The sequence below is a fragment of the Rhamphochromis sp. 'chilingali' genome (genome assembly GCF_963969265.1).
Source record: "Rhamphochromis sp. 'chilingali' genome assembly, chromosome: 18".
Lineage (NCBI taxonomy): Eukaryota > Metazoa > Chordata > Actinopteri > Cichliformes > Cichlidae > Rhamphochromis > Rhamphochromis sp. 'chilingali'.
In genome coordinates, this window is record NC_137945.1 from 18,520,962 (window position 1) to 18,545,661 (window position 24,700).

At 41.3% G+C, this 24,700-nt stretch overlaps 2 protein-coding genes across 2 annotated transcripts in view; one reads left to right on the top strand and one right to left on the bottom strand.

Annotated features, from left to right (window-relative positions):
- The window catches only part of jph1a (junctophilin 1a), a 35,021-nt gene extending 25,620 nt beyond the window's left edge, over nt 1–9,401 (bottom strand). Inside the window, exons 1-3 of the mRNA XM_080865816.1 lie at nt 8,337–9,401; nt 7,717–8,216; nt 4,811–5,579 (exon numbers count right to left, since the gene is read on the bottom strand). Of these exons, the coding sequence (XP_080721942.1) occupies nt 4,811–5,579; nt 7,717–8,095 (1,148 nt within the window). The 5' untranslated portion in view covers nt 8,096–8,216; nt 8,337–9,401. The remainder of the gene's footprint in view (nt 1–4,810; nt 5,580–7,716; nt 8,217–8,336) is intronic.
- Nucleotides 9,402–10,483: 1,082 nt separating this feature from the next.
- Nucleotides 10,484–17,678, top strand: gdap1 (ganglioside induced differentiation associated protein 1; the record flags this gene model as incomplete). The annotated part of the gene is made up of 6 exons (XM_080865140.1): nt 10,484–10,642; nt 11,202–11,394; nt 11,884–12,057; nt 12,378–12,472; nt 14,729–14,843; nt 15,001–17,678. The coding sequence occupies 6 exons, from the start codon at nt 10,484–10,486 to the stop codon at nt 15,351–15,353; spliced, it is 1,089 nt and encodes a 362-aa protein (XP_080721266.1). The 3' UTR covers nt 15,354–17,678.
- Nucleotides 17,679–24,700: the final 7,022 nt, after the last annotated feature.

The following is a 24,700-nucleotide window of genomic DNA, read 5'->3' on the forward strand; positions in this document are numbered from 1 at the left end:
TAATATAAGCTCTGGCGAACTTGGTTCTATGGTAGGTCTTAAAGGGTTAATCAGACTCTCCACAGTGTGTCCTTGTCCCATCTTCCTCCCCTCAACCCAAACCAAAAGTAGCAGATGTCTGCTCCTCCCTGACCCTGGTTCTACTGGAGGTTTCTTCCTGTTAAAAATGAGTTTTTCCTTCCCAATGTCGCCAAAGCGTTTGCTCATAAGGGCTCATACGATCGTTGAGGTTTTCTCTGTGTTATTTGTATTACTGTAGATTAATTACCTTAAAATATAAAGGACCTTGAGGAAACTGTTGTTGTGATTTTGCGCTATATAAGTAAAATTGAATTGAATTGAATCCAACAGTATCCACTAAATTATTGGTTCTGATGATCGACTGCACCCATGGAAAGAAAAGATATATACATCCAAAGATCTGCTGCCAGCAATCTCAGAGCTGGGTCACCCATACATCCAGTACAAATCCAGACTCATGTCTATTAAATTTCATGAAAAACTATAGATGCATTTGAGAGCACTATGGACACTATAAACACCCTGTCAGAAGTGAAACTGTAATGTGGAAAACAGTTAGTCTGAGTGTTTTGCTCACCAGTGTGAAGGAAAAAACAGACATAAAAATATCATCTGTACATATAAGGTGTTGGTTAACCTTTTACTGGAGCCTGCAGAGCAAACAGTGCAATTGAACATAACACACAATGTAGGTCTCTATGAATGCACTGTGGTTTTGCTCGTATTTCTCATTCTTAGCATTACAGAGGCAGTAAGCCAAATTAAACTAATATGCAAGCATTATTGAATTTCTGTGCTTAGCAGCTTTTGTAAGGTCAATTTAACATCTCTGCTTTTATTAGATAGCCTACAGAGTAACAGTTTAGCCAGGGATGTGTAATCAGGGTGGACTGCTCTGTGGATATACTGACAAACTGCTGAGTTCCCAAACTGCTGATCTGTAACAAAAAAACAATTTATGGGAGAAGCATCATGACTCGGTAAACTCTTCAGTGGCACATAGAGTCACTTATCTCAGTTCACAGGCCTGATACAACCACACCACACCACTCAAACAAACACACACATATATGCGTGGACACACTGAAAGAGCTGTGTGTGTACAGAAGGTCACTTTACACAGATAAGGGCAAATGACAACTGTGAATGAGAGACACAGAACTCCACTCCACTCTACCACATCGCACTAGCTCTCTATCGACTGGCTGATCACGAGCATGAGGTCATTGGCTCCACCCCAGAGGCTGATGGGATAGCTCTTCTGTACAGTAATCCACAGGGGAGAGGCCGGTGTGTCCTCTCTATGCCCTTTTTATTATACTCTCCCTTCATTTCTGTCCACTCCAGACTCTTCAGAAACCTCTTGCTCAGCAAATGTGCTGCACTTCTGATTTCATTCAATCAACATCTATCCCCGGCTTTCTCGTTTCCATCCATTTCACTCCCTGTATCCTCTACGAGCCCATCTCCCCCCCATTCCCTGTGGATCCGCTGGGTACACTCCACATTCAAAGACAGAGAATCATGTGACTGGAAGTGGATCGATACGAGTGCATCTTTTGCCCGGCACTGTACTGTATAACGATACTTACATAACCTGCTTGCAACAGTGACAGTCTGCCATTCTGGCTCTTTATAACACAACTGCACTTTTAAAAAGAAAGAGAAAAAAAAAATCCAGATGCCAACCAGGCCACAGAGGAACCTGCTTTGAGATTTCCAGCTGCACATGAAGTAGTGGCACATGGCATCCAGTAATTTGATCGCTTACTTCAGGGGACCTCGTTGACTGCCGTAAACGCTTTGCATAAGCTCGAATGCTTTTGCTCTTGTTGCTTTATTGCTATGAATTAGGTCATGTGCTTCCTTGTGTAAATTGTTGCTCTAATGCGCAACAGGACAGGAGCTCAGATGGCTCATTCTTATCAAAACATTATCCCTTTTTTTTTTTATCTTTTCACTGTAGGTTAAGCCCAGTCTTATTGGCTGTCACTTACATAGATGGAAGTCCCATATTAACAAATATCCACAGTTTCAAAATAAAGTATGTTCAATCCAACTAATGTACTCTGCATTCTATATCCTTGAAAACAGCACAATAAAGCATCTTCCCTTCCTGCTCGCAGGAGATGATCTATTGTATTGGAAAAAACAATAGCTGCTCATAGACTGGGTTCACATTTGAGTAGCAATGCTCTACCTTTAACCTTAAAATTGAATTTTTTCCTGGTTAAAAAACAAGCTTTTGATGATTATTCATTTAGTCCACAAAATGTTGAAATGATGAATATGTTTGTAAATCGTCAAGGAATGGTGACAGTTTAATACTGCATAGTTGTAGAGCAGCCCAACATGTTAAAAACATTTATCTTTATCCAGATTAATTGTCGGGCTTTAATCGTGGCCGTGTTCCTGTGTCGTTTAGTCAGTCTCTACTTTTATGGGAGGTCATGTTGGTCTTCACAGAGAGAGGATGTCACTGATGGGGTCATCTCGCACAAAAGCCAAAGGCAACTGGAGTTCAAACCTTCTATTTGTAAGGGATAGCCAATCAGGAAGTCCTTTTGTAAGACAAGGCTCAGTAAAAGGTAAAAACAATAATTAATGATCTAATAAACACAGTGCTACAAAGAGCTTTTTCTCAAAATACACACATTAAAGCGAAGCATGGATATCCCACTACACAGCTCATGCAAGCGCTAGTGTGAGCCATAGCCACAGCTATAAAAATGAGTTTTCACTAGACACACAAAATGAACCACTGATTTAGTTCACTGATGAGCTGAGGAAGGCTGCTGCTACAACGCCAAATGTGTGGCTGCTTCTGGTTTTAAAATAGGAGTGTTGAACAGTTAAAAAAAAATGCTTGATTAGATGATTGATTAGACCGACGGCTGGAATAACATCTTGGCAATTCTGTTATAGCACTGGAAAGGAATTGCATGGGTTTTTGCATGATTTCTAAAATATTAAAATGAACACCTGTGGATTTCACTGGAAGGCAATGAATGGAAGCAAGGAAATGAGAGGCTAGCTCAGAAACTCAGAAAACTGAGCAGGATGACTAGCTTGGTGAAAAAAGATCATTTCCAGGGCTGAAGTCCAATCTGATACCACTGATGTTGTAGACAAAGAAATGTAGGAATTTGTGTATCGCAGAGGAAGTGGCTGGGAATCCAGACTGAGCAGGATTAAGGAATCTGGGAGTGTGTTTATTAATGTTAGTTAAGTCAAAGAAATAATGTATTCTTATATGATTTAAGAGATGACTGAAGGTAGTTAACAAAGGTTTCAGTCCAAGAATAAAAATGTGAAGCTCATGAGCATAATAAGCTCACGTTAATGAAATAAGAAGGAAGATCTGATTCTGCAACCAAAACGAGATGAGTACAGTGCTTTTGTTTTCTCTGGTCAGTAGCTTTGAACACCAATCTGGTAGACGCTGGAGCACAGCAGTAGCTGTGGAAACGACCCGGTAAAAGCAAAAGAGTCTCGTTGGTGTAGGAGGCAAGACAAAGAAGAGGGAGGGGAGATAGAAACAAAAAGCCAAACACGAGTAAACCTCAACACACGCTGTGGGAGTCAGGCAACCTTCAGGTGAAATTATTTTTAATAGATTAGTAAGTTAAAAAAATGCTTATTAGCCCAATGCCAACAGGTGTTTTAAACTGGAAAGCAATCCCTGTGGAGGGGTTCTAGCCCATGAAATCCAATGGAAATGTTCATGGATAAACAGGAGTAATAGGTTATCTAATATTTTACTTTATATCCAAATAAAAATTACATTCCCCACACCCTCTACTGCTACTTTGTAGTTAGCGTATTTATAAAACATGGGCATTTTAAACTTATTTAATCACCTAAAACATAAAATCTGCAAAATTGTGAACCTGTGCCCAGCAGGAAAAAACCCTCACAACTGAACTGACTGGTACATCAAGGTAAAAGTCAAATGATGGTTCATTATGCTGTGAACTAAGAAACACACATGTGCTTTTAAGTTTTTAAAATGCTTGTTGATGTGTTTTCAGGGATGCAAATTCATGCACACGACTTGAAAAGGGGTTCAGTGGTGGGGAAGAGTGGGGGAGGGAGAAATCAAAACATGGTTGATTGCAGAGAGACCTTTTCACAGCTTGTACACATCCCCTCAGTCTTCAGTCTAATAATTCCCTGATGCAATGAAACCAGAGGATGTCAAAGCGATGCCGCATACCCTGAACTGTGTCCCAGTAGGAGGGAGGCTTTAAATGAAAAGGTCACATCTCATCCACCTGTTAAAGAGCAGATGCCACATCAGAGCAATGCTTGGCAGTGGGAGCAGGTATTGGTACTGGGCGCACAAGATGAGCTTGGCATAGGAGCAGGTATGGCTATAAAGCTCACGCACATGAACTCACAGACACTCGGCTACAACGCAAATACACACACACACAAAGACACGCGTGCAAGATGCCTGACCCCTCTCCCTAGGAATGAAAGACACGGGCAGAGAATAGAAACAGAACCTTTTCCAGGGATGATCACACTGGCAACACAAAAGCCTCGACTGTTGATGTTGCATAAAGGTCGGAGCTGTTGTCATGGGACTTCACTTATACAAGACTGAACCTTCAATCAGACCAGGAGATATTTGTCAAACAGGACACTGCTGTGACTCCTCAGTGGTGAAAATAAATGCCTGAGGATTTTCATCCTGTGTGGGCTTTTTTTTTGTATTTACACAGTATACACCCACAGGTACATGCAGGAGCATGAATGAACATCCACCCACACATAAACACAGTACCTGGATGCTGCTATTTCCACTTTACTCCTCGCAATGGCTGCAGCCCTCTGTGCCCCCTCCACAGCCCGATCTACCTTCTCTTTGGTTTTGGGGTTCTTAAGAGGAATCAACTGCTTTCTTATTCCACGCACCAGCACATTATTTTTGTACTTCCCTTCTTCTTTGGTGCCGTCTGGGAAAACCGTGCACCCGTAACCATGGCGCTTATTGTTAAGCCATTCTCCTTCATATTTCATCCCGTTGGATCTCTCTGATACACCAAATCCATTGCGCTTGTCATTCTTCCACTCGCCCATGTACGTCTCAGTTGTGGTGGCGTCCACATGGTCCTCCTGAGGTAGGTCCTCATCTGGCAGCTCGCCATCACCGATGGATATGGTAGAGTTGGCATCGCTTGAACTGATGCGGCTCATGGTGGCGTCACTTCTTGCAGAGCTGCGCTTGCTGGAGATTGAGGTCCGAGAGTCAGACTTGCGCAACTGTCGCAGGCTGCCAAAGAGCGAGCCGCGGCGGAACAGGCCCTTCTTCTTGCCGGTGACAACTTCGCTGTCCGAGTGGAAGTTGAGGACGAAGCCACCGCGGCTGCCCGTTGGAGTGTCTGCTGGGGAGGAGAGGTCCTGGAGCACTGCACCATTGCTCTGCTCAGAGCGCAGGGAGGCCATAGACGTACGGAGTGGAGAACGGATGACAGTGGCCATGCCATAGGGAACACTCTGACGCACACCATAGCCGTGTCGCATACCACCCATCCATTGGCCTTGATAAGTTCCTGAGTAAGAGGAAGGTATAGATCAATGAGTAAACACTTAGACTCAATCGCTACTTCGAGCCTATAATTCTTCATGACTTTGTAAACTAATATTAACTATAAGATAATGCTTTAAGCTGAGGTGACCTTGTCATTGGTAAGTTGTGACTGGTCAATAGGGCACAAGTATAGCAACGACATGCATTTACTATAAATATCCCTAAATTTGATTAGAGCATTGTGTTGTCATCTTCAAAGTTTGCCCCATGCGCAATGTGTTTTCAGCTAATACTTCAGTTTGCCTATATTTAATTTGCTAACCAAGCTGGCTAACTAACACTAACATTAGATGATAACCTCCACAAACCAGTGGGGTGACAACAAGCTGGTTATGTCCATTTTCTATTGCTTGCAATAAAACCGATGATAATCTGTGATTATATACATGCCTGAAAAGCTCATTTCGTTTTACAACAACTTTAAAGCCAAAGCAGGGTAAAAAATTTTTAATAGGCTACTCATGGTCAGAAGAAAGCTCCTCTGTGCTCCTCATGCACAACCTGCGTGTTGTTGACCAGTAACTTTCTATATCAGCAACAAGACCTTGAAGCCTTGCTTTGTTGGTGCAGGAGTATGTCAGCTAATGAAATGTTTTTTCTCCTTCCACTCAGATATGGGACTGTGAGCATAGCTAACCCAATCACAGAGATTTGATTAAGGTACAGATACTAAAGATCGCTTGGGATGAATGTGAATCACTTAGCCAGGGGCCTATTTTCAGGCAGCTACTAACTCCCCCACTGACAGTAGGCACATTCACCACCATCCGTTTGTCTGTGACGACAGGGAATTGCTATGAGTCACATAATGAGGAGAATACTTCATTAATCCCATTTGGTGCTGCTGAGCCCAATGAGCAGGTTGTCGGCCTACCCTACTGTTGCTTCTTCAAAGTGTCATATTACAATCCTAAGCCTAATAATAAGAAAGGCTTGTTAATCCAGTGCCTGAATCTCATTCACCAATGCAATGAAATAAGCCATAACAGTCAGATTCTAACAGAAAATGATATACTAGTCAGGGGAGGAATTTAGATGGATAAACAGGGTGAGATTAACAGGCTGGCTCTGTGCTGCAGTTCAATTTGGTGACCCTGCAGATCAAGTTATCAGGATGTTGCGGAGTCAGACAGCCAGATGTTCTGTAGATCCTCTAGGATCAGCTGATTCCCAAAGCCCAGCCCTCTGTAACATCATATGTGAGGCATTTATTCTGCACCATAAGGCCTCCATTAGGGGAGGATGATGCTCACAAATCACCCAAAGACTTGCTTGTTTTATAACAGGAGAGGCCTGAACAACAGGCAAGCGCTTGTTTTTTAGGCTTCCTGCGATCTTGTCTCCCTCATCAGACACAGGTCCTTACATAAACACAATCTGTGAACACACCAATGATTAGTGAGATGACTGACCTCTCATTTTCAGCAAGTACAAGTCCTGTGTGGGACTTAGCTCTTTCCACTACAGATGTGTGAGTTCTTTAGTCTAGACACATGAAGAATAACTTTAAATGCTACCAAAAATGAGCACCTTCTCGTGCTTTATACACATTACACTTCATTTAAAACGGGAGCATGTGCACCCTTCAGGACATGTGTTTTTATAGTTAAGGTTCAAAGGGAGAAAATGACAGTGAAGCAAGTGATTTGAGTTTGAGTCTTTAATTGACTTTAAATGGACTGATTTGCTTTCCAAACTCCTTCTCCGGGAGGCATGTTTCCAGTGAGGAGCAGTCACTCTCCTCCCACTGTCATATGAGGAGCAACCGGTAGTTGCCAAAAGAGATGTCCCTTGGAATAAAATAGGAACCGTGATCTTAAACGGTATTCGAAAAGTTAACGTTACCACCGGGGTAAAGAGTCAGTTATGCTGGGTAAACGACGAGGTGACTGACCACGATGCGCAGTGCGCAATCTCAGTTTATACTCAGCTCATATCAGATGGAGATTCACGCGCTGGTGTGTTACAGTGAGCCTTCCTCAGTTTGAGTCTGAGCATCCTACACACGAGCTACATAACACATTACCACTCACCGCCGTTAAAGCGACATGCACGCTAAACAAGCGATGTGCCATATCTATTAAAACCTGGTGCCTTACCGCCATCTCCATAGGTTTCGATCCCATATCCATCCTGTAGACCGTTGCTCCAGGTCCCGTCGTATCTAGCAGGTGTGTTGTGGCTTTGCCGGACGCCGTACCGACCCTTAAAACCATGACTCCACTCTCCTCGATAGATCCACTTTCCTTTATTCTCCACACCCAGCCCATGGCGCTTCCCCTGGGACCAGTAACCCTTGTAGGTATTCCCGCTGGGCCAGGTGTACACGCCAACTATTTCAAAGCCGTGCGACCAGGACCCGGCGTACTCGCCTTGGCCCTTGGGTCCGGTGCAGATCCCATGTCCGTGGGCTTTGCCATCCTCCCACCCCCCGCAGTATGTGCCACCATCGTCGAAGTCAAACCTTCCGCCCGTCATTCAGATATAGACTGGAAATAAAGCAGATGGTGCGCTGCTGCAGACTCAGGATTCTCCAGGACCTGGGCTGGAGGATCCAGGACCGGTGGTGTGATGAAAGGATGAGCCAACAAGATGATGACTACAAGAGCAAAAAATAGGAAGGTGAGGATGGTGGACTGGCGCTTCCAGACACTGACATGTAATACAAAAGGCATGCGTAACGGTAAGTGTAAAGGTATGAATGGTGGGCGTCATTTACCGGAGGCGCACGCTGGACTCTCCGCTGTGTGTTGCTCGTCTCCCCCCTCTCACCCACTGATCAAAGGAGGGAGAGAGAGAGAGATGTACCGAGCCCCTGTTGAAGAAAGGCGCTGGGCCAATCGCAACGTCACGCCACAGGGACCTCCCACTCTCCTCCTCTCCCCCCTCCGCAAAGCGCCCGAACGCCTCAACTTCGCCAAAATTTTAATAAAAAGAAAACAGAAGTGTTGGTGTTTGGACCCAGTGGTCCCTGTGAGTCCTCCTCTGTTGTTTTAGGATCCCTGGAAGTCTATTTTAAATCTGTTGTTACTGACCTTGGTTTTAAGTTGGACAGTGATTTTAAATTGGACAACCAAATCAGAGCAGTGGTGAAGTCCAGTTTTTATCATTTAAGGCGACTGGCAAGACTAAAATCTTTTCTTTCGAGGCAGCACCTTGAAACAGTGATCCATGCTTTTATTTCTTCCCGCCTGGACTACTGTAACTCACTTTATGTGGGGGTCAGTCAGTCATTGCTCTCACGTCTGCAGCTGGTTCAAAATGCGGCTGCACGACTCCTAACAGGAACTCGAAAAAGAGAGCATATAACCCCTGTGCTGGCCTCTCTGCACTGGCTGCCTGTGTCTTTTAGAGTTAATTTTAAAATTCTTATGTTTGTTTTTAAATGCCTACACAGTCTTGCCCCGCCTTACCTCTCTGAGCTTCTTCATCCCCACATACCCTGTCGGTCTCTCAGGTCAGCTGACCAGCTGCTCCTGGAGGTACCGAGATCCAGGAGGAAGCTCAGAGGGGACAGGGCCTTCTCTATTGTGGCTCCAAAATTATGGAATAATTTGCCCATGCATGTTAGAGAGGCCCCTTCACTGTCCACTTTTAAATCACGTCTTAAAACCCACTTTTATTCCTTGGCTTTTAACCTCAGTGAGACTTAGTTTCTTTTTTAATGCAGTAGTTATTTAATTAATGATTTCACTCTTCTTTTATTTGTTTTTTATTTATATCTCATGTAATTTTATTTTACAGTTCCAATGTACAGCACTTTGTGTCAGCTGTGGTTGTTTTAAAGTGCTTTATAAATAAAGTTGATGATGATGATGATGAAAATAACGCGCCACTGCCAAACTTTACATTTGAAAGACCCGCCTCGCTTTACACAGACTAAATTCCTCAATTATCACTTCCCATAATGCCCCCATTACAAAAATATAAGCTCGGTCACATATGATTCAATCCTCACCCATATTACATAATATTATTATATGGCCTATTTTGTGAGGCGATGGTCTGATGCTGTTTTAGACAGTCATTCTTTAACACACCCATCACTTTTCTCTTGTATTCGATACGCATCCTGGATTAAGTAGCCATATACTTTGATTTTCTAAATTAAATATTAATATTATTATACTTATTATATTATTTTAAAAAAGATCAATCATACGCTGGGCATGCATTTCAGGCAACAACTCCTGATTTCATAAGTATTAAAAAATCAATTCTAATAAAAATGGTTCAATGTATTATGTAGAACATGAAAGAAACCAGTTTAATTTACCTGCGTTTAATGAGTAAGAACCAGTATCGGTTTATATTATAGCACTGACTTAAAAACAAAACAAAAAACACACATCAGTTTTTGTATCAGGCTGATAATATTCAGACTCGAGTGCACCAGTAGCAGCCACAGTGTTAGATAACAGCGACCTCTGCTGTACCAGCGTATTCATTGCACTGCCTCAGATGAGGAAGGGTGGCCTGTGACGTAGTAAAGGATTGAACTGTGCACTTTAAAGGGTGTTATTTGTTGTCTGACTTTGTTAATTATTATACTTGGGATTTTAAATTTGGCACCATAGTTGTAGTTTTTTTCTATTAATTAAAAGAAACCCTTAGTAAAATATTTCAACTATGCTAGTCTCAACAACAAGGAGCAAGAACGTGAACTAGCAGGGAGGGGGGTAAGGGTGCAAGAGAGCGCAGGTATACAAAAAGAAGGAAAATGCGAGAATGTAATTAAAAAATAATTACTTTTATCTTTTAATTTAAAATAAATACATAAAACAATAATTTCGGGTTACACTCCGAGCCAGAGGGGGGAGTACTTTGTCGACCGCGACGCCCCCTCCTACAACAGTAACGGATAAAATGGCGTCCGAAAACAGCTCTGAATCTCAAGATGAGAAAGCAGCTCTTATAAACCCGGACTTAGAGCAAGATGTTCATCAGGAGTGCGGCACAGTCGCAAAACAGCGCGAATCCAAACTGACGCTGTATCACTGGACGCAGTCGTTCAACTCTCAGAAGGTGAGCGTCATTAGTCTTTCAGCACCACAGTTTAGTGGACAGCTCCCCATAACGGGGTTAATTATGACACTGTAGGACTGCAAAAACAGCCCTGCTGCTGTAGATGGTTTAGGCTTTGTATAAACCCGTTCCTCTTTGTTTTTTTTTAAATCATTAAAACAGTTAGTAGCTTGACTGCCTTTCAGCTCTGTCACGTGTAACAGCAGCTCAGCAGCACATTTCAGTGTATAGACATGAGTTTTCCGTCCTTCAGGGTGTTTCTCAGAAATACAGCAGGTTTTCAGACAAGCTTATTTTCACTTCTCATTTCCATTACTTCTTAACAGAATCATAAGGAGGTTCAGCTTCCTCTCAATCCACCCACCTAACTATTCATGCACTTTTGCTGTAAAAATGCATCTGTAATTTTTAATTAAAGGCAGGTGCTGACTGGATAAAAGAGAAGCCAATGATTTATTTGAAAATTGTGGGAGGAGAAAAGAGAGCAAGATTTTATTGGCAGGGAAATAAAAACAAGCTTCCTCCACAGTCCCAGTCACAATAAGTTGTTGTTTTCCAGGTGCGTCTCGCCATAGCAGAGAAAAGTTTGCACTGTGAAGAGTACGACGTGAGCCTTCCTCTCAGCGAGCACAATGAGCCGTGGTTCATGCGTCTGAATCCGGGTGGTGAGGTTCCAGTCTTAGTTCACAACGACAATATCATCTGTGACCCAACGCAGATCATGGACTACCTGGAGCAGAACTTCAATGATGGTGAGATTGATGCATATGTAGCTGCTGGTCCCTAGAGGAGCTGCAGCCCAAAGCTCTCATTTATGACACCAAAACTAAAATATTATATCAAGCTTCAGCTTCTTAGAACCTTAAAAGGGTTCATTTCATTGTATTTTCTGTCTGCTTTTATGCATTTCCTTGTATCACACATTTGTTGATTTTTCAATAATTTCATTGTTTTTTTTCTAAATTTTTATTTTCCCTTGGTGTGCACTGATCCATAATAGCTAAGGGTCTGCATCATATCACCTTAGAAGGAAAGGACATCTGGTAAGCATGAAGTCATTTAAGGAGATACCCAAATGTTTTTAAATCCTCAGGGAAGAAAGTGAACATAAAGGCTTTGCTGTCATCATGTCTTCTCCCTAACCTAAGTCAGTAGTGTATAAACCCATAAAAACCCCCCATAAGAAACAAAAATATTAAATTCCAAAATTTGATCCTTTTCCATGACTTGTTTGCCTCCAGAGGGCACTCCGAGGCTGGTCCCAGAAGAGGGCAGTACCTACTACCTAAGAGTGCAGCACTACAGAGAGCTGCTGGACTCACTACCCATGGATGCCTACACCCATGGCTGCCTACTCCACCCTGAAATCACTGTGGACTCCCATATACCAGCATATGCTGCCACATGTGTACGAAGTAAGACGATCTGAGCCTCATAGCTGTACAATTTTCAACTGAATATCAAAGAGACTGTACACTATACCCTTAGTTATCCTAAATCAATTTCTGCCTTCTGAATCATTGTACTTAAAATCAGATAAAAGCTAAAAATATATATTTTATAACTTTACATTGATGTGCAATGTAACCTTTTTTATGATTTAGATTAAAACCTCTCATTCGCACATGTTGATACTGGCATTTCTTATTTCACTGTAAAACTCTGTAATAGTGGGATTAATTTTGTGCCTCATCATGTCTAATATTTTTCTTATTACTATTTTTTGTGGTGACAGCACAGATCGGAAGCACACAGTCAGAGCTGATGAAACTGGCAGAGCAGAACCCAGAGCTCAAAGACGCTTATATAGCAAAACAAAAGCGCCTGAAAGTAAGTTACTCTAATTACCAGAGAGCCAAATGTCTTTATCAAGTGTCCAAATGAGCCTTGGCTATAGAGACACACTGTCCACAGCATATTTTTGTTAAGTAATTTACTACAAATTATGTAAGAGTCACTCAGAAGTACACTGAGTAGTGAGATTTCAGACACCTACTAATCCTCTGTAATTTAGTGAGTGTCATTATGCCATCTGGTCTTGCATTGCAAGAAGTGTACAACTTTATTTTTGTTCCATTTTGCAATTTTTAATAAAACTTTATAAAACACATATCAAATAAATCTGGATATTTATAATTGAGCTATTCATATATATTAGAGCCATTTCTTATATTTTGTAATTTGGTAATATATTGTGTTATTTAATTTAGTTTAGCCTGTCACGGTTCTTATTGTTTTGGAGCAACTGTAACCACATAATTTTCTTAGGGGTTAATAAAGTATTCGGATTCTGAAATATAAGTTAAAGAATTCAGACAAACAAAATAGTGCACATCAAATGTAGTCAACCATAAAGTAAACAGAAGCTAACTAATAAGCTAAAGAAGTGGTAGCTAGCTAGCTAGCTTTAGCAATACTGCTGTTAGTAGACTCCTAATGTAAATATGTGAAATGTAAATGTAAAATGTAAAAACGTACTTTTTTCCCCACACATGCAGTATTATCTGCAGCAGAGGCCTTTCATTTTTGAGGAACCAACCTCCTTGCTAATCATGTTTATTTAATCACTAGGCAGATGTAGCTAACTTCCGCAGTAGCATAAGTTTCAGTTAGAACAAAAAAACAAATAAACCCAAAACAAAACAGATAAACCAAAAAACTAGATAGACCAAAAAAAATAACATTTCAAAAAATGCAGTGACACTGTGTAAAATATAAGTAAAAACAGAATGAAATGTTTTGCAAATTTTATAAACCCATATTTTCATCAGAACACAAAAAACATAGCAATTGTTAAAAATGAAAAAGAAGAATACTGGCCAATTTTGAATTTGATCGCAGCAACACGTAAACAGAAAACTGTGTGTGTCATCCACTCTTTTTAATAACAGTATGTAAATGTCTGGGAATTGATATGCACAGCTGCTGGACCTTTAGGCGAGGAATGTTGTCCCATTTTTGTCCTACAGAGGATTATAGCTTCTCAGCAATCCTAGATCTTCTTCATCACATTTTTCATTTCACTATACATCAAATATATCTAATCACGGAAAGATCTGGACTGCAGGCAGGCCAATTCAGCACCCAGACTCTTCTACTACAAAGCCATGCTTTTGTAATAGACACAGTATTTGGTTTAATGTTGTCTTGCTGAAGTTTGCAAGGCCATCCCTGAAAAAATATTATCTGGATGGGATCATATGTTGCTTTAAAGCTATATATGTCTTTCAGCAATGTTGGTGCTTTTCCACATGCAAAGCTGCCATTATGCACCCCCATGCCATCATAGATGCAAACTTTTGAACCGAGCGCTGATCACAATCCAGGAGGTCTCTCACCTCTTTAGTCTGAAGGACACGGTGTCTGTGTTTGCCAAAAAGAACTTCACATTTTCATTCATCTGACCAAATAACAGTTTTCCACTTTGCCTCAAAGAAGATGGCGGTATTTCTGGATTATGTTCACATATGGCTTCTTCTTTTCATAATAGAGCTTTAATATGCATTTGGGAATGTCACAATGAACACAGTGATTTCTCTTTCCATGACAGAATCCCCCAGTTCTTAATGCAGTGCTGCCGGAGGACCTGAAGATCGCAGGCATCATAAAATTGATTTAAAGCTTTTTTCCTGATTCTCTGAATATTTTGATGATGTTATTCACTGTAAATGATGATAATAATGACACATTACTTTTATAGCCAGTCATGTTATTGACCCTCTGCCAGTTAACCTGATTAGTTAGTCTTTTCTTGCCCCTGTCACAACTTTTTTGAGATCCGTTGCTGGCGTCAAATTTTAAATTAGTTAATATTTTTCATAAAATAGTAAAATGTCTCAGTTTAAATATTTACTATGTTTTATATATTCTGTTATGAATAAAATATTTAGTCAACGATAGTTACAGTTCTAATTTATTCTGTTTTTATTTAACGTTTACAGCATCCCAGCTGTTTTGGACTTGGAGTTGTACCAAAATGAAGACATTACAATCATTCTGTGTTGTAGCGGCCTATCTGATCATTTTAGTCACTTTCTGTACGTCCACTTGAAGTAAATATACGCTATGTGTTTATATTTTCTGTAGTCCAAGTTATTTGACCATGACAACATGAAGTACCTGAAGAAGCTTCTTGATGAACTGGAAAGTGTGATGGATCAGGTTGAGACAGAGCTACAGAGAAGGGTGGAAGAAACACCAGGTAGCCACAGCTGTTTGTCACATAGCAGATACTGTATTAATCAGTCAAAATTTGAGAGCTGTAGCTTTTTAAATAACATGTAGGATGCTTTTCTTATCTTCTTGTATTTCTTATCTTCTTGTATATTCTTATCTTCTCCTTCCTCTTCCACTTGCAGAAGAAGGCAGCCAGCCCTGGTTGTGCGGTGACTTCTTCAGCTTGGCTGACGTCTCCCTGGCAGTCACCTTACACCGGCTGAAGTTTCTCGGCCTCTCTCGTCGCTACTGGGGCAACGGTAACCGCGTGAACGTGGAAACATACTATGAACGTGTGGTGGAGCGCCCAGCCTTCAGGAGAGTACTGGGCCACGTCAACAACATCCTGATCTCTGCTGTCCTTCCTGTGGCCTTTCGCGTGGCCAGGAAGAATGCACCGGCTATTGTTGGTACCACTTTGTTGATAGGCGTTCTAGGAGGAGCCACATACCTCGCTTTTCTTTACATGAAGAAGAGGCTGACTGCCTTCAGCTGAGGGAAACTGAATTGGTTTGAGACCAAAGAGGGGTTTAAACAAACTCAAAGTGTCTAACGCTATAACACCCAGCATACGAGCAATTAATAAACATATGTTGCCCGAAATTGTTTTTTTGGGATGCTGGTTGCACAAAACACACTGCTGCATCACGCACCAAAGGATTGATTAGAAAGTCCAGCCAGTGCTTTCGCATGTTTTGCCATTAATCAAAGGTGCCACATCTGATGAGTATGCATCTGGATAGCACTGTGCATATTCACCAGCAACGATTTGGTAGGCAGTATGAAAAGTATGCCAACATATACAAATGCTAAAGTAGTTGGTCTGAAACAGATAATAATGGAAATATGATTGGGTCTTGCATCAAAAAGGCCATTTTAATAGGCAGATTGTTTTTACAGCACATGTGGCTGCACATGAATGCGCCATCCCTCTTCGGAAGAATCTGGACCATCCAATCATAACACAGCAGTGACGCAAATATTAGGAAATACGAGTAGACTTTCATACTGTAGCTAAAGTGATGAAAGCAATTACTATCTGAAAGCAACATATTTATAAATCCTGCACAAAAGGCATACTTGATATATATTAATGAACTAAGATGTGCACAAGCGCTGAATAAAGGCATCATTGTGTGTATTTTTTTAAATTAAGGATCAGTTTTGCTTAACGTGTGCTTTTCATTTGCTGTTTAATTAATGGCAATATTTGCATGTTAGGAAAATAAAATAAATTAAAATCTCTGTGAGCAACTTTTTCAAATCTACATAGGAAGCTGACCTACATTTTCACTGTATCCCCAGCCTTCACATCTGCATATGTTTTTCTGTATAAATGATGCTTCCGTGTTTGATAGATTCACCGCGTAACGATGGTCGAATGAGTACTGTTACAGTCAATATGCAGACCATCCTTTTCAACATCTGTCTAAAATTAAACTGCTCCCAAACAACCTCTAGTGTTCCCTGTCATTCAAATATAATTAGGAGTGCCATTAAAAATTCACGGCACACCATCGCTTAATAAGCTATCGTATATCCTACAGGTTTATTCAAAGAGAAAACAGCTAGAAACCACTCGCATTTCCCAGAACCTGGATGCAAGTCAACATCTACAGTAATCTGTTTGCCCAGTCGCAACCTCCAGGCCAACGCTGACATTTAACATATGCTCCCCTTTGATTTAAACTCCTCCTCACGTGAGCTCAGCCCCCACATAAAACAGACACATGCTAGACCTTTCAACAAAGTCTGGCCTTTGTTGCACGGAGCTGGGTAGTGTAGCTGTCAAAGACATTCCTCACACGTGTTAAAGCCACATGTGAGCAAAGATGTCAAAAGACTTAAGTGAGGACTAGTGTACAAGTCTGGAAAATGCTGCTCTTTTGAATGGCAACCATAATGACATCATCATTTTTGTTTCAGAGTGCAGATGGGTTCTCTTGGGAGCTCTGAATGCATACATTCTGCTATAATTTAGCAAAGTGAGTGACCTACAAGATTTTTGTGCCGTATTAAAATTTAAATTTTCATTTGATTACAGGAAACACTAACAAAGGAAGAGTAAAAAGACTGCTTTCCAAACAAAAGCATGACAGATTATACATATTATTTATTAAATAGAAGATGGTATCATTAACCCTGATTCTGCAACAAAACTGCAGTACTCTGGCCCTATAAGCATGCATATTTACCACTAGAGGGCAGTGTTTTGTCAAAAACCTACTCATGCCAGTGAGTCTTATGGGAAGGGTCCAAATGCAGCCTTGCAGACCCAAGAAGCCAACTTCATGATACTACACAGAAAAGTCATCAGGAAGTGGGGCATGCTCAGTAAACTTCTGTTTGTTCCAAAATACACATAACACTGCTACTTTGTACATATGTGGTGGAATGCGTTCAGATACATTGATTTTTTTTTCTTAAGGACTTCTATATACAAGGGCAATATTTGAAGCCAAATGTGATTCAGCCCACTGACCAAATAAACCCCTTTCTGGTGCTGGTTGTGATCACAGGTTGTTCAAACGATTGGTCCTGACATCTCGGTATTCCTTTGTTTAAAATCCAGCAGGTGGTTCACAAGAATCAGCTCTGCACTTTTCAACAATGGTGACTGTTTTCTTTGTTGCAGACTCATTATGATATATTATGAGCAGTGAGTATACGAGTGTATCGCTCAACCCTCAGCACCCAGACATGTGCACCAAAATATTTGGATTGCTCCAAACACAGGGTCATGTGTTTATAGGCACTGGATTTGACAAATTAGCAGATGCATTTAAATGAACTGTTTCCAGTATTTTATTGTAAATGTGCTCTTCCCTGGCTTTTAATAGTATGTGGTTGTTTTCTGTCAAAACTTTAGATAAAATAGTTTCCTTCTTGAACTGCATTGCATTTACCTGCTTAATAAATGCGAGAGAAGTCTTGTCTGAGCACAGGGGGGTTTCTAAGAGTATTAAAAGGCTTTAACTGTAGGTGAACTGAATCACACTCAAGGATAAGATTCTTTTCACAAGCTGACACACACACACACACACACACACACACACACACACACACACACACACACACACACACACACACACACACACACACACACACACACACTTTAAGCTAGTCGGGCCTTGAAGGTAACAGCTTCCATTACTTTGCACCACATGCCCACCAAAATGCAAACTGTGTGAAGAATGAAACATTATTTAGAGAGAAGGTCAGATTTTGCATACTTCCCTACCTCTGAATACCCGACGAACCAAACATAAGGCTGAAAAGTGGTCAGACACAACCCTTTCATTTCAAATAAACACCTCCTTTTCAAGTGCACTGATGCCTTTAATGGTACCATCTAATGATTGGAGGCTGTGTAAGGTCAGGGACTGACAGGGGTTGTGAGGTGAGCAGAATCCATGTAAGGTTTCATGCATCTACCTGGCAGAAGACTATTACGGATAGAAAAAATAAGGCACCATGCTGTGGCTGATGTCCTTGATGATGTGGCGCTGGAGTGGAGGCTGCTTTGACCTGGTGGTTCCTTTGTGCTGTAATACGTAGACCCGTAGATTATTTGAATCTCTGTTTAGTGTCTCTTTAAACCTCTTTGGCATACTTTAAAGATGGTGACTGGCATCAAATCAGACCACTAAAGCAGAGCTGTATGGAGCCTCTTTGCTGCCTTTCAAATAAACAAAATTAACTGCATCACCAGCTCCCACTAGCTCTTCATCCCCCTTTCTTCCATGAAATCACTTTTCTCTCAACATAGTTCTTCTCGCTCTCTTTTCTGTTGCTTTTCTCAGTAGGGAACGTCTGTGTGTTGGGAGGGAGTAGAGCAGGTGTCTGTTTTGGAAACGGAAAGTTGCATGGAAACCCCCAGCAGACATAAAGACGAGCAGAAATGAGCGCAATAGAGGCTTGCGGTACAGTGCATCTGGGTGGCTGAAAGTGATGGATGGAAACCAGAGGCTTGGTGATGCAAGACAAGGGAGGGGTCAAGAACATTGCTGACCTCAGGGCTAAAACGACTTGGAAAACAGACCACAGAGCAATGTGAAAGCTGCAGAATGACCTGAAATTAGGGTTGTCAAAATCGAAAGCAGTAAAAAAAATTTAAAAAGAGATAAGAGTGATAATTATTCTTGCTAGAGTAGGGATTTGCTTGCAGGATTGCAAGTGTCTGTGCAGAAACAGGAGACAGGTGGACAGTTGGGGTGTTGAAGTGAGAGCTGTGCTGGATGTCCGCAGACAGGCAGACTGGGTAAACAGCAACCCACGCAGCAGTAGCTCGCAGCTGAGCTGACTTCCCCGTGACTCCTTCACTGCCAACTGAGAGAGTGGGATCATGACTTTTTACAGCAAGAGACTGTGAGCTGGGGTAACATTAGATTTGGGGAAATGTGGGATGCAGAAGGAAATGTCATGACAGCAAAGAAAAAGTGGTGATATAAACTTCTTTGTAACTGTTTTCCAGAAACTAGTGAAGTAATCAGAAAAGTGGAATCATCTAATCATCAAACCCTCCGTCACATCTGCAAAACCAGAGCAACAAAACGTGTCTTGCTCTCTGATTAGTCCAGACAAATGTCGAAGATGTTGGAGAAGATGATGACCTCCATTTGTTCCTTGTATATACAGTGAGATTACATAATAATACTGTAGACAAGGCCAAGAAAGACTACCTCAGTCAATAGAACAGCAGCTGTTTCGCTCTTTGTGCAACCGCAATTCTATCACTATTGTTGCATCACACGTTAGTCCTCCTGTCTTCTATTTCATTCTCTGATGGTTACTTTGGACACACAGTTTAGAACCAATGGGGAGAGATGTCCGGGGTTTGCTGGCGCTATCAATAACGTTCTAAAAAACCACCAACCTTTTCCAGAAAGCAGCCGGCACCACCTCTTTTAGAGCATCTGCGATATACTGTTTGCTGAGTCGACAGAGGTGGGACCTCATGATGTTGACACTACCGTTAAAATGACCCCCCGCTGGCTCGCCCTTCACAGCTTTATGATGAAACCCTGTGCCACTATTCATCCCCACATGTGCTCCTCAAATATTTAAACTTGGCCTACATAAACACTGCTGTGCAGGGGAGATGGTACCCGACGCCTTTTGGAGCCGACCTGCCGCATTATAAATCTCGGTTCAATTGGCCAGATGTGGCCAGGTCAAACACACCATCAGGTTTTTATTGTGCAAATGAATTTTCTGTGTATCATGAGGTTGCCATTTCCAGGAAAAACTACTGCTTTCAGTGGAGATCTAAGGTGATGTGGGAAATTATTTCTCAGCAGCATTTTCAGTGCAGTGTGGCGGTGTTGGAGTTAGTTGGTTTGAAGTGGTAAAACATCCATGAGTCAAATGGACACAGTATACTGCAACAGAGGTCGCTACACCTGCAGTCTGTGCCTGTGAAAAAACTCTATGAGGAGCAACACAAGGAGTCCATGAGGAGTCCATCTTTCACATAGAGAACACTTCCACTCCCATGATCCCCCCTTGGTGATAGGGTGTGACCTTACCCGAAGGGATTTAAAATGCTATATAACACCTATCATATGCCACAACAAAGAAAAGACTTGAAATTGTCCTTAGATATCAGAATCAGTGAAAGACAGTAAAGTAATGAGCATAAACTGCTGAATAAGAACTACTCTATGCCTATGGGTTCTGTGACAGGTGGCGCATAGTGTATTATTTATCCCTTCAGTTCCCTCAAAGGTGCCCTTAAATAACCCACAACTCCCACACGTGTGTGTTCGTCTTCTGTAAATAAAACGTATAACCTTGCATTACCTGGCAGCCTGTGGTTTGGATGCATGCTACAGCCAGACATGAGTCCTCAACTCTGAAAGAAGATGTGAGGTTTACACACATCTCTCAACTCTGAGGTTCTCAGTTTGGTTTTACAGCTGTGACTTAAGCAAGCCAGTGAACTAGCAACATCTCACACGAGACCATTTTTCTGCACTCTGCACTAGTTCCCCCCGTGTTTGCTTGGGTTCTCTCCGAGCACTCTGGCTTCCTCCCACAGTTCAAAGACACGCAGTACAAACTGGTGATACTAAACTGACCATAAGTGTTAATTTGGGTTCGCTCTTAGCCATGCATCGGACTGGTGACAAACATAAAACAGTAATGCAGAAACATAAATTAAAGTGGAAAGGATCATTCCAGATATTTTTACTGACTGTCAGCACACAGAAGAAATATCAGAAATATTAATGGTTTCACTTGCTGTGAAATTTTATTGAACTGTTAGTGGTCGTAACACTGACTGTAAAGATGTCAGATGCATGCAGTTGCAATGATATCATACAATAAACCTACACTTGCCCGCTCCCTTGTTCACAATGTTCAGATTAGAAGACTTTTTACACCAGATGCCCTTTTCATCTGAAACTGGGCATCTCTTATTTGTTGCACAAATGTGTGTAAACGACTACACTATGGATCCACCAGGTAATGATGTCATATGATATGAAATTATATGATTATATAAACAGTAAAATAGAGCATTGCTTGGCATATTCAAAACCTTCCAGTCTATGAGCACAACAACTTAGCATGACCACATTAACAGTTTTCTGTGCACTCAGCCATACACTGTAAATAAAAGATGGGCATGACCACTTTGGTTAGTAAAAGCACATTTACTATCCTCAAGGTGAGCGTTCAATGCCACCTTGCTGGTTTGAAATTGGACATGATGAGGGATGAGTAGCTTCAACTGAAAAACCGAGTGACACTGTAGGCCCGCCCTAAAACATTGTCTGCTTTATCATCATTGTAACAGGTACCGTAATTTCAAAAACACCAAAAAGCCCATGTTATATTCAGTTGTTTAATTTAATAGAACAAAATTATTTCACCCACCAGGAAAGTTTTTATTTTGCAATCATAGATCAGTTGAAGGAGGACCTGATGACTTCCTACTAGCAGACCATTAAAAAAAAACACGCTTCTGCTTTGCCTTTCACACACCAACAACACACACAAACATCCTTTTATGTTGCAGTCTATAAAGCAAGCACACACAAACACTAATCTGTTGCCCATTGGTCTTTGTCTGATTTCTCCTTTCTGTTTAGAATGCCATTATTAGTCATTAATTTATAATGTGATTGTAATTGTCTCCTTCTGTTATGCCAATGAGATTGTAATGAAGTTATATATTGCCCTATCAATGCGATCTCGATTAGCCTTTCCTCATATTGATAGCTGTGAATGCTACACGAAAGGCAACGAGAAAAATCCAAGTGAAATCAGCTGAGCTGGAGCGCTCTGATGGCAGCTTGTCCTCTCTGAACTTGTAAAGGCAATGACTGAGCACAATAATGCAATCTGACTGTTGTTGCAAAAACTCTTCTCCTGAGGGGAATTTCCTTTGACAAAGTGAAGATTTGAAAACAAATCCTCTTTGAGGGGGATGAAGGGGGCGGGTGGGATGTTTTTTGTGGGCATCTGATTCTCACTGGGACAGAAGCCTTTGGGATTTGGGGTTATATTTGATCTTGCAACCTTTGAACTGGTGGTATAGTTCTTTAAATGTCCACTTATCTTCACACAGACGTTCCATTTGTGTCCCAAATTCCACATCTCTGTTACAAACCAACATGCTATTTTCAAGATGGCTGCCAGGAAAGGAGCCTTACCGGGAGTGCGCTGAGACTTGAGCAAGCTTCAAGCTCAAATCAAATCAAATCAAATCAAATCACTTTTTATTGGCACATCACATGTGCAGGCACACTGGCACAGCACATGCGAGTGAAATTCTTGTGTGCGAGCCCCACAAGCAACAGAGATGTGCAAACACAACAACACAAACGAGCAAAATACAAGAATGGCCAACCTGAAACTAATAAATATATGTACAATATATAATAGTGTATGCATTTCTGGATGTGTATACTAAATATTTTCCTACGTGTGTGTGTGTGTGTGTGTGTGTGTGTGTGTGTGTGTGTGTGTGTGTGTTACTATTTAATTTTTACAAATTAAATAGTAAAAAAATAAAATAAAATAATAATAATAATAATAATAAAATATATAAAATATACAGAGTTGAATATGTGCAAAACATACTGACTCTGTGGATTATCTCTGAGAAGTGAGCAGGATAACAGGTGAAACTATATATGGTATTCTAAGCAGGCACTGGAAAAGCAGATTATGCATTGGCAGGATTTTTGCGGCCTCTTTGCCAAGCACAATACTCGACATAATGAGAAACACTTGTTTCAGCATGAACAATCCACCAAGCCGCACAGCATTCGAAAGGAACCGAGCGAGCTCGTGTTTTACTGTGTGTCATTAACACTGATTATTTTCGGTGGCCTTGGCTCGCAGCCGCAGAGTTATCCCAATGTGACAACTCCTATAAAAATATATGGCTTTATAAATGCCCTCGAGGTGTAGATTGCAAGTGGCACACAGGAGGTAGTCTATACGGTAGAGCATTTTTGAGGAGGAAACAAAACATTTCAAAGGAAATGAAGAGAAAGGGCTGCAACACAAACCATATTCATAACTGCTTCACAGGAAACTGGCTTTTCTTTTTATTGCTGTCTTACGATGAATACTTTGTCTTGTGGAGCCCATCTAACACAAGATACTGTTACTGAAAGAACAAATGAATAAACAATGTGTTTCTGTGTGACCAAATGTTGTCCAAGCGAAACAAATGAAACATTTTAAAAAAGCCATAATAAAATGACAGCTTCTTCTTTCTAATCACAAAACCCTCCGCATTTTGAATATGAAAAAGAGGAGAAATAGCTAAAGGACAGTCAGTCTATCAGGGGGTTTCTGTGATGCCAAAGGTTAATGCTCTTCTTTCCATCTCTTATGAAACAGTACTGTAACTACACCACTGGGATTTTAAAGTGAATGCATCTGTTGGGTAGGGATGAGGAAAACTGCATGGCAATAATCCTTCAACCAGAAACAAAGAGACCCATACACAAACCTCCCGTGTCTGTTTATTTGAAGCCCATTTCAATTCTGTTGTTTAAAAAAAAAAAGCAAAACTGAAAACAAAATGAGCTTTAAAATTTTCTTATTTGGCTGTGTATCTCAGCAGTGCGATACAAAGAGAAGAATTAAATGGCAGAGGGTTTTATTGACACGGCTGTATTCATGGAGGATTGGAGAGGTCTGTTTTCTCTGACTAGCCTGAACCCACTAACACTAGCCAAGTGGAGAGCCATTTTTTCCCCCCATTGCTCCAAGTTCCCAATTGTCAAGCTACACTTTGGGGAATGAAGGACTTATATCGTGGCTCAAAGAGTTGGCAGTTTGTCTTGTAACCAGAAGGTTGCCGGTTCGAGCCCCAGCTCGGACAGTCTTGGTCGTTGTGTCCTTGGGCAAGACACTTCACCTACTGCCTACTGGTGATGGCCAGAGGGGCCGATGGCGCGATATAGCAGCCTCGCTTCTGTCAGTCTGCCCCAGGGCAGCTGTGGCTAAAACTGTAGCTTGCCTCCACCAGTGTGTGAATGAATAGTGGAATTGTAAAGCGCTTTGAGGGCCCTAAAAAGCGCTATATAAATGCAATCCATTATTATTATATTTTGAAGCTCCTGCACCTCCTTTGGTTTATGGGCAAGAAATAAATGAGACATGTTTCTTTATCTGCCACAAAACACAAGCGTTAGCAAGAACTCACAGCACTGCCCAGCTGTAGTTAGCAATAGTAATTGTTAGTTATAGCCTCTGGAAGAAGGACAAAGTACATGGTGGTTTGGTCTGGATTGCATTATGATGACTTCAGTTTTAACCACAGAATCTGACCCATAGCCTGACATGTACGATCAACCACTGCAGTCACTGCACAAA